Source organism: Barbus barbus (genome assembly GCF_936440315.1).
Source record: "Barbus barbus genome assembly, chromosome: 41".
Taxonomy (NCBI): domain Eukaryota; kingdom Metazoa; phylum Chordata; class Actinopteri; order Cypriniformes; family Cyprinidae; genus Barbus; species Barbus barbus.
The window spans coordinates 11,748,163-11,757,987 of NC_136719.1; the positions used below are offsets into that span (position 1 = coordinate 11,748,163).

General features: G+C 36.8%; 1 protein-coding gene across 4 annotated transcripts; it reads left to right on the forward strand.

Moving 5' to 3' along the window:
* The first annotated feature begins 501 nt into the window (after positions 1-501).
* On the forward strand, positions 502-9,539 carry LOC306860610 (sarcolemmal membrane-associated protein-like). 4 transcript variants are annotated; one of them, XM_079402388.1, is made up of 10 exons: positions 502-775; positions 1,148-1,210; positions 2,710-2,835; positions 3,527-3,601; positions 3,691-3,996; positions 4,907-5,102; positions 6,641-6,800; positions 6,997-7,131; positions 8,055-8,142; positions 8,577-9,539. In XM_079402388.1, the coding sequence occupies exons 2-9, from the start codon at positions 1,159-1,161 to the stop codon at positions 8,136-8,138; spliced, it is 1,134 nt and encodes a 377-aa protein (XP_079258514.1). In that variant the 5' UTR covers positions 502-775; positions 1,148-1,158; the 3' UTR covers positions 8,139-8,142; positions 8,577-9,539. The 4 variants fall into 4 exon arrangements, with proteins under 4 accessions (XP_079258514.1, XP_079258516.1, XP_079258517.1 ...); XM_079402389.1 differs by having other exon boundaries at positions 755-817; XM_079402390.1 differs by lacking the exon at positions 8,055-8,142 and having other exon boundaries at positions 508-775.
* Positions 9,540-9,825: the final 286 nt, after the last annotated feature.

The window sequence follows — 9,825 nt, forward strand, 5'->3', positions numbered from 1 at the left end:
CAACTACAATTTTCTGAGAAAATGGAAGCAAAGCACCCAAACATAGCTGATAAATGCTCAACAGATTCATGTAAAATAATTTCTTACTTCTCCAAAAGCACTCAAAATCAGTCTTTACATCTTCATACTCTCTAAACTATTAAATAAATATGTGACCATAAATAAATGCATGTAGTTGTTAAGAATTAGGGGTGTATTTTGCATGTTTACTTTTATGTTCACCTTCAAATGATCGGCGTGTCACGTGATTTACATCTTGACACGCCACTAATTTAATATTATTATTTATAAAATCACAGTGCTTTGGTTGGCATTTGGCACTGATACATGCACGAATAACCACTATTGTTAACCGTTTTTACATAAGAGACGCCCTAACGAGTGAAACAATGGGCCTGAGTGTATTCTACCATGCAGCTGCAGCCTCTTTTAGAGACTCAGGACGCTTGTATGCCCATGTGAGCGAGACCTCCAGAACACCACCTCCAGGGGGCGTCACATGACGACGCATGCAAATAATTTCCGCAAAGAAATCGACCCCTCAGAGTACAATATACTTCAGCAGCGCTTGTATATCGTATTCTTTTCCACCCAACCGTTTTGCTGTCTGGTTTTGTCAGGTGAACCTCAGACACGATATTTAGATGCGTCGGTGCCCCCCGCGCTTCAGAATGGACTCGTCCATTTCTCATCATCACCGGAGCGAATCGATAGTTAAAGAAGCTTGAATACTGCAGCTCTGTTTCTGCGCCGGCTGAAGTGACAGAGTCTTCAGGTAACGGCATCTGTTTATAGTCCTCCTCAGGCTTAAGTGAAGGTGATGAGTAGTCTTCTTAATTGATACAATGATGCTAAGCTGTGTTATATAACTGGCATGACGTTATGCTTTGAATGTGAGCTATGATTTGACGTTTAAAACTGGAAAAGACGAAGACTTGTGTTTGTTTCTTCAAAAATCTGTTGCCATTTAGGAAGATTGATTATTTTTGTTTTCCGCCTCATTGACTAGCTGGGTCATAATTGGCATCACCTGGAAATTTGTCATTAATTTCTTTAGTAGCTATTTTTAGATATAGCAATTGGCTTGAATAGTGAAGTTAATATTTTACAGTAACGTTAACATAATTGCTTCCATGTTTTGTTACAGTGAGGAAAACAATGGAGGAACAGAAGCTGAAAGATCCTATTAATAAAGTGGCTCTTATCAAAGGTAAAATCATATTACTGCATTTGAGTTTCTATAGTTGCTGAAGTGTTTTAAATCAAAATATAGTGCTTTACAATCCCATTAAGCATTTCTTTATATGATATTAAACCTTGTGTATATATATATATATATATATATATATATATATATATATATATATATATGTATATATATATATATATGTATATGTATATGTATGCATTTTTATTTTTGAGCAGAATTGGATCGGAAGTCTCTGTGATATATTTTTTAAATATAGCATACATTGCTTTTCTAATGCATTTTTATTATTTTTAAAATGGGGGAAAAAGGACAGATAGAGATAGGAATTGAAATATGCATTTTATATGGCTATAACTATATTTTGCAGTGCTCTTCAGTAGTTCAGTGCAATTAATAAAAATAATTGTATTATGGCCAATTTAATCAAGCATGGCAGAGTTTTGTTTTCATTAGCTGCAATGGAATGGTTTTGGCTGGAGCAGTTTTCCAGCCTGTTCTAAAACTTTAATCATGACAGAAATTGTCTTCCTGTCTGTATATCTATCTTCCTCCTCCACAGACTCCAATATAAATTAGGCCAGAGTGTTCCTATGTGTCCTTGTATCCTGCTGAGAGATTGAGTTCTTCATGCAGAATGGCATCAATAAACATTACCCACCGCAATACTTCATGAAACGTTAATGCCTCCGTCCTCTTTGCTCTGGCAGTTGTGTTTGGCCTGCACAGGCTTCGGTATTTTAGCTTAGTCATGCAAGCGAGGCGTGGGAAGTTCAATTTTCTGTAATTACGTCTCTCTGATTGCAATGAAATGTCCTTGATATGGCCATTTATGGTATGCACCCTTGAGTTTGGTAGATGAGGTCATATCTTTCTGGAGCATTTGATAAGATGGCCTGGTTTTCAGCAACCCATATTTAGAGGAAGAGGAGCAGGTTTGTTTCTAAGTTTAGGCAATCTAAATTACAGCCAGCAAATGTACTGTAACTTTTGCAGAGCAATGGATCAGTTGAAAATCTTCATGTTTTTTATAGCAGTCTAAAAACTTTTCCGATTCATTATGAAATGGCACTGTATAACATTAGAATGTTTAAAACTTTTAATCAAGTGGCAGCTTTATTAAAACCCCAGCTATCCTTCTTGAAAATCCCAGTTTAAACTCTACTGATGACATTATGTTTTTAGGATAGATCTATTCTGAGTCAAGTTATTAATTCATGGAATAGGCCCATTTTCTGACCTCCAGGGAAATTACCATGCAATTCATTCTGATTTAATTAACCTTTGGAGACAGGGTTTGCACTTCGTCAGAGGGCAGAACAATCCGGCAAAGTTGAAACGCAACTCATTGATGCTGATACAGAGATAAAGACGCAGATCACCCATTAACGGTTGACGAAAGAGTGATTCTTTGACAGCAGAGTACCATAATAGTGTCTAATTATGCATGTAATAGTTCCCATTAGAAGTCATCAGCGGTGGATGTGTAATAATTTCTCCAGATGAGCTGAGCAGGAGCACTGTGGAGGCTAGTGAGTCTGAGAAGGTCATCCAGCGGCTGAACCAGGAACTGCAGGAAGCCAATGAACAGGCCAACTCAGGCAAACACAAGTGTATTGAACTCCAAGGTAAAAGAGGGACTTTAAAGCAGCTCTATGTAGTTCTGTGTATCTTTGCAAACTTTGAAAAGTGGAATTCACTGTTATAAACATATCACTGTCGAATTACAGTGGATAGCTGTATTAGTGCTCTTATTGCTGCCGTAAAACAATCCACCCTTTTTGCAGAATTTCATACCCAATCACCAAACTTACATACTCCAAAAACAGACTTTTGATGGGGGAGCTTGGGAAAGAAACAGATGCCATTCGCCTTATTAGAAGTGTACTATCAGAATGATTTTGAAACTTTGTGTTTCAAGGTTTAAAAAAACAACTTGCATACAGTTGCCGTAACTGCACAGAAATTACTCGCATTTGAATATGAATTTGAATTTTGTTTTATACATTTTATTGAGACAAAAACTGATTCTAGATCAGTGCTCATCTTTGCTTGACTATATTGTATATATTTTTATTTATATAAAATGTATTAATTACTTTGTTTATAACAATTATATTAAATAATTATAAAATGTATTAAATAATTAATTACATATTGCATAATGAACAAATATTACACAATTATGTAGTATTTATTTGTTTGCTTTTGAATATTAATTATTATGCATATTATATAAGCTTGTCAACATTTTAAATTTATTTGGAATGGCAGTCATGCTCAACAGGTCCCCCTAATGACCTGTTCTGTATATTGCAGGTCTATTGGAGGAGGAGAAAAGAGCCAATAAGCAGCAGGCGGAGGAGTCAGCAAAACAGATAAAGGTCTTACAGAGTAAGTCAAGGAGCGTGTGTATGTCTTAAGTTATATTTACTAAACAATGTATTATACCAATTGGTCTTTGTGTCTACATGTGCATTCAGCTCAGCTCCACAAGCTGCAGGATGATATGGAGAATCTCAGGGATCAGAAGGACAGCTCAATCTTCAGCTTGCGACAGGAAGCCCACGCGGCTCAGGAGGAAGTGCAGGTGTTGCGCCGCACTATGGAGAAAGCTGCAGCCGAGCGAGATCATGAGGTCAGCGTACTGAAAGGGAACCTAGCAACGCTAAATTCTGAGCTGGAGAAATGGCAGTTGGCTGCGAACAAGTATGAGCGTGAGCTTGACAGTGTACAGGCCAGTCACCAGCAGCAGAACCAGCAGAGAGACAGAGCTGCCAAACAGCAAGGTACCCACAACCCCATAGACCTCTGTCATTGCAGATGATTGGCCTATAGCATTTTAAGCCTACAGTTTAAAACTGCTTTCTTTAAATAGTAAAAGTCATGTAAGGACATCAACATTTCTCAGGCGTGTATTGTGAATACCTAAATGCAAATTCATCTATATTTATATTTCACATTAGTAAGAATATTGGATTGGATAATGATAATAATAATCATAATCTTAATTAATGCGCTTAAAAACAACAACAACAACAACTATACATTACAAATTAAAAACAATACCGCTATTAAAAATAATAAATATAATCATCATCAACTTGGCATAAAACATCACAATTTTCTGTGCATCTAATAATAATAATAATGCAAACATTATTGTACAATGTTGAGAGTATTCATTTAATCAGGATACAAAATCACAAAATTAACCTGTTCCCTTTAAAAATAAATACAATTTCAGGATTAAGATTTTAATTAAACAAATTAATACAAATAAATAATTAAATTACTATAACCTCATCGGACAAAAATGTTTTTTTTTTTTTATTGATTTTTTTGTTTTTTTTTCCCCAATTAAATTAAGGCTGTTTTGTGTCTTCTGCACATTCATAATCTCTTTGGGGAATATGTCCTCCCTTCTCAGAAACCTGATGAATGATATAATGTGTTTGTGGAGGTTACAAATCAAGCCCTAGGTTCATCCAACAACAGTCACAGCAGTGCTTGCAGTAATCCGACAGATATTCAGAAGATGACTCATTTCTCACATCACTTCCACCGTTATGTAACAGAGTAGCGTTGTGAGTCAGTGTGTGTGTGTGTGCGCACATGTGCTATATCTGTGCGTTTGTGTGCATTTCTTTGGGTATGTTTTTAATTGTGTGTGTGTGTGTGTGTGTGTGTGTGATGCAGCGAGCGAGCTGGAGCGGCTGCAGAAGGATTGTGAGAGTCTGAGGAGGGACTGTGCGTCTCTGAGGTCAGAGAGAGAGCAGCTGGCTGATAAACAGCAGAAAGAGAAGATCAGCCTGCAGAGTGAGAGCAGCACCCTGCGCTCGGAGAAAGAACAGCTACTGAAGAAACAGCAGCAGCTGGAGAAAGAGCTGGACAGGTCTGTCCTATGACCGCATGTACAGTTTATTCATATACAGTTACTTTGAAGGTGAAGTGTGTCATGTCCATGCCACTAAAAGCACCATATGTAATTGATAACTGCTTTATAACTGTTCTGTATACAGATTCCCACCCTAAACACATGCTATTAGTTGAGTCGGTGTTGCCATGTTAGACATGTTCAAAGACACCAGTTTTTGTAGAGCCACAACGTTTAAACTTCTTGGGAAATTAAAGGGATAGTTTACCCAAAATTATAATTCTGTCTTTATTTACTCACCCTCAGGTTTTTGTGTGACTCTACGAAAATAGTGGCATGTTTAAAGTCTTTAACCCCATGACTTTGGTGCTTTGATTAATTATTTGTATAGGCTTAGTACTTATCATTAGATATTAAAATGGGATAGGAGAAAATATTTAAACATGGAACAAATTACACTTCACTATGGCTGGGCTGACAATAGTTTTCTCTATTTTAAAGGGATAGTTGACCCAAAAATGAAAATTGTCATTAATTGCTCACCCTCGTATCATTCCAAACCCGTAAGACCTTCGTTCATCTTCGGAACACAAGTTAAGATATTTTTGATGAAATTCGAGAGCTTTCTGACCCTGCATAGACAGCAACTACCACGTTCCAGGCCCGGACAAATAGTAAGGACATCATTAAAATAATTCATGTGACATCAGTGGTTCAACTGTAATTTTAAGAAGCTGCGAGAATACTTTTTGTGCACAAAGTAATGCACAGGCATGTACTGTCGTTTACGCGCGTCGAAGTCTGGCGCAGGAGAGAAGAAATTGTTGAATAAAGTTGTTTTTGTTTTCTTTGTGCACAAAGTATTCTCATAGCTTCATCAAATTAAATTTGAAGCACTGAAGTGACATGGACTATTTTAACAATGTCCTTACAACCTTTCTGGGCCTTGAACATGGTAGTTCCATTGCTGTCTATGCAGGGTCAGAGAGCTCTCAGATTTTATCAAAAATATTTGAATTTGTGTACTGAAGATGAACGAAGGTCTTACGGGTTTGGAACGACATGAGGGTGAGTAATTAATGACAGAATTTTAATTTAGGGGTGAACTATCCCTGTATATTCTCATTTTGATCAATCTTTTAGTTTAAGCTGCCTCCCATCCAATAATCCCAGTAAGCTTTGTACTTTGTTACTGTTAATATGAAACAAAGTTCAGCTCTTAATCTTTGTCAATTGTACCAAAAATGTTAAATGTTGTTTTGATGCTCTTTAATGTGGTGTGATAGGTCATAGATTGATATTATAGTAAACTGACAGGGCTCCCTGTATAGTTTACAGCTTTAGTTGAGAGAAGTCTTTTTCTCCCTTTGATATCAGATTGAACCAAATCAAGAATGAAATCAAAATAAATGAAAAATTTGCGATTCAGGATTTAATCGTATCGTGAAATACGTTTTAATACCCAGCCCTACACTTCACCTTTATTAGGAGAAAAGCTCTTTTTGCAGACTTGTGATGTAATCTCTCTGGAATCTGAACCTGCATCCTGCCCACAGCTCCAAGAAACAGAATACAAGCCTGAGCAACACGGTCAAGACTCTGGAGAAGACGCAGACAGACCTGGAGAAACAGCTGAGTGTCCTGCAGGAGGAACACCAGAGAGCCACCAGCCTGCTGGAGCAAAGCAATAGCAGGATCAAAGAACTGCAGAAAGAGGTTATTCCCATCGTAGTTGAGAAAGAAAATAGAGCTGAGACTCATTAGCAGGCATGTCACAAAAGAGCTCTGCTCCTAAAAAAAGACCTGGACCCTGGACACACACAGTGTGTGTGTGTGTGTGTGTGTGTTATTGACTAGGCTCATTGCTCCATCTGAAAGATTCCTACTCTCTCTTTCTCTTTTTGGCTCTTAGTATGAGGAGATCCAGGCAGAGCTGTCAGGCCTCAGGGAGAAGTATGACAATGCAGAGGAGGAGAAACTTTCCTTCAATCTGGAGCTGCAGCAGAACCAAGAGCGCCTGAGACTTCTGCAGGACAAAGAAAACCATGTGAGTGTTCAATCCATGTAATGCTGATGTTCAATAACAGGGGCACTGACAATAGGGACAGTTCAAGAGGAAAGAGCGCATATTGCATTGTTTTTTGTCCTTGAAATCAGCGCTGAAAAACATAGCATCATTTGTTTGACAATGCACTTCTTACAGTTTGTTTAAACATTTTGTATAGCCTAAAGGTGAAGTGTGTAATTTCTGTGGCTAACAACGACACTGAATTGCACACTGTTTCCAAACCGGTTTCCCCAAATACTTCTACAAAAATTGACATAAAGAGAAAAAAAAACAAGCATGTGTTGTGATCATTAACTTTTATCTCAGAGCAGGTTTTTCCCACAATTCCATGTGACAACATAAAATACATGTGGAATATTCCTGTCACCAAAACAAAAACAAGGAAGAAAATCACAAAGTGTTTGATATTTAGTTTAATATTTTTTACAGTTTTTTTAATGTAATTTTATTTTGCATCCATTCTCCAAACTGCTTGTCCTGTATTAGGTTATTTAATTATTTATTTTTTATTTCATTTTTAAAAAAAGTTATTTAATCAGGCAAGTCACTTAAACAAGATTCTTGTTAGAGTCTGAGATTCCTGTAATGTTTTAATTCTAGTTAAATTATTAATATTTGTATAAAATAATATTTAAAAAAATCAAACATCATAATAAAAACTACAAACAATTGCAAACTCACAGCTGAAGTTGAGCCAAAAGTTGACGTGTCACATTTAAACAAACATCTGCGTTGTTTCTGCACATTGAACTGGAAAAGGGGAAGAGTTTTAACTATAAAATAATTACACACTTCACCTTTTGATTTCCTTATCTTGATGACAGTTAAATTCACCAGTCCAATAATAGCGCACATAAACACAAGCCACTCATTCAGTAATATCCCTCCCTTCCCTCCTTTAGCTGTCTTTATTGCAGCCCATCCTAGCCGTAGCCATCGGCCTTGTCCTGGCTTTGCTGTATTGGTGCTTGGGCCCATTGTGGTAGAAAGGTACACAGTGCTCCTGTCCCGTCTCATTCCTCTGCTTAAGCATCCATCATCCTCAGGGCTATGCATGACCACTAAACAATTCTCTCGGCTTAAGCTACCAATTACTGTCCGGTCGTCCGCAAAATGCTTCTGTTTCCCTACTACAGGTCCGCTTTGTATTATAAGATGCACACTAACAAGTGTCTCTAACGAATCAACTCCATTTAGTAGGTTGTAGTTTTCCAGCGTAGCTCTGAGGCATCCTGGCTCTCTTTGTCCTCCACTGTACGTCTTCTGCTGTCCTAGTCTTGTGTGTCGTGACCTCAGTTTCTCCACGTCCTGTCCTTGTGGCTTTTGTGTCCCCGTCTCGGCTCATGTGCATCCCTGATTGTAAACATGTTCTGATAGGTGATGCAGTACTGCAGATAATGTCATCTGTGTGTTTGTTCTTGCAGGGAAAATGGATCAGGTGGATGCCCGTCGCTGCTGTAACCATTGCCGTGACGGGGTATTTGCTTTCAAAGACCTCAAAATGAACAACGTGATGAACCAGTAACACGCACCATGACAAGCATACCTAGTAAATGTTTCTCAAACGTGTTGACATTTTGTATCCTTTTAGTCTGTGTGGTGTTAGAGTAACGAGTGTTTAAATGCAACTTCTTACTCAAGTATTGAAGGCCTTAGAATAACATGTCACAATATTCCCTTATGTGCACCATAGATCATATTTTTCTTTTAAATTAGAGGTTCTGTATGCATTGCATTTTGAAGTATCTGGCTAATAACAGGTATTTTATTGAACAATGTTGCTTTGCCAAACAAACACTTAGTGAATTGCCTTATATAACATAACCTTAGATAAACAAACATTTATACCTCCCTGAACGAACACTTCCATGAGAAATGATTCAGAATTGTAAAGCCCACTGCAATAACATATTCAAGACCATTGAGATCCATTAAGTTTTAACTCAATCATATGTTTTTTGGCTTAAAGGCCTAAATCTGCCATAAAATGTCTGTGTCTTTGCACCTTATATGAAGCCATTAGTGATTTAGTCTATGCACTGTACTTTATTGTGGTAAGGATTTGACATTATTAATAATGATGATGATGATGATGATGATGATAAGCACTGTTTACTTAGGTTGTTAGAGCGCTAATGTTTCCGAAAGAAACCTATAATAGAGTGTTTATGATTTGATGTTTATTACTTGTACAGAGATTTAAGTAAAAACTACCCGATCTAACAAATATGATGATTGAAATAAATAAGCAAAAGTGAAGTTCAACCCTATTAAGTCCCCGTTTTAATTTATATACATTTATTTATGAATATTGGCTGAATTTTATTTGAATAACTTTACAATAGTGTCAGTTTGTTGACGTTTGGTACCATTAAATAATATGCTGTAAAAAAAAAAAAAAGCCTATTGCTATTTATATTAATTTATAAAAATACAATTAATTTTTTTTAATTCATGTTAGTTTATATTACAACAGAAAAAGCTATTATATTGTCAATCTGAGTTTTGAGTCCGTATTGCATGTAATCCAATAACGACGACCATTATTTGTTTTCTGTTATTTCATGGTACATGGCATCTTTATAGCAAGAAATATTTTTTCATCAATTGGCCTCGCAATATACAATTTGACCACTGTAGTTTGATTCACAAACAGATGTCTCTTATGAGCTG

What these genes read in the sequence shown, in the direction of transcription:
- LOC306860610 (XM_079402388.1), top strand. Translation starts at nt 1,159, where the DNA reads ATGGAGGAACAGAAGCTGAAAGATCCTATTAATAAAGTGGCTCTTATC. An exon ending in ACAGATAAAGGTCTTACAGA is followed by an intron (nt 3,602 to 3,690) that starts GTAAGTCAAGGA and finishes ATGTGCATTCAG; the next exon opens with CTCAGCTCCACAAGCTGCAG. An exon ending in CTGGAGAAAGAGCTGGACAG is followed by an intron (nt 5,103 to 6,640) that starts GTCTGTCCTATG and finishes TCCTGCCCACAG; the next exon opens with CTCCAAGAAACAGAATACAA.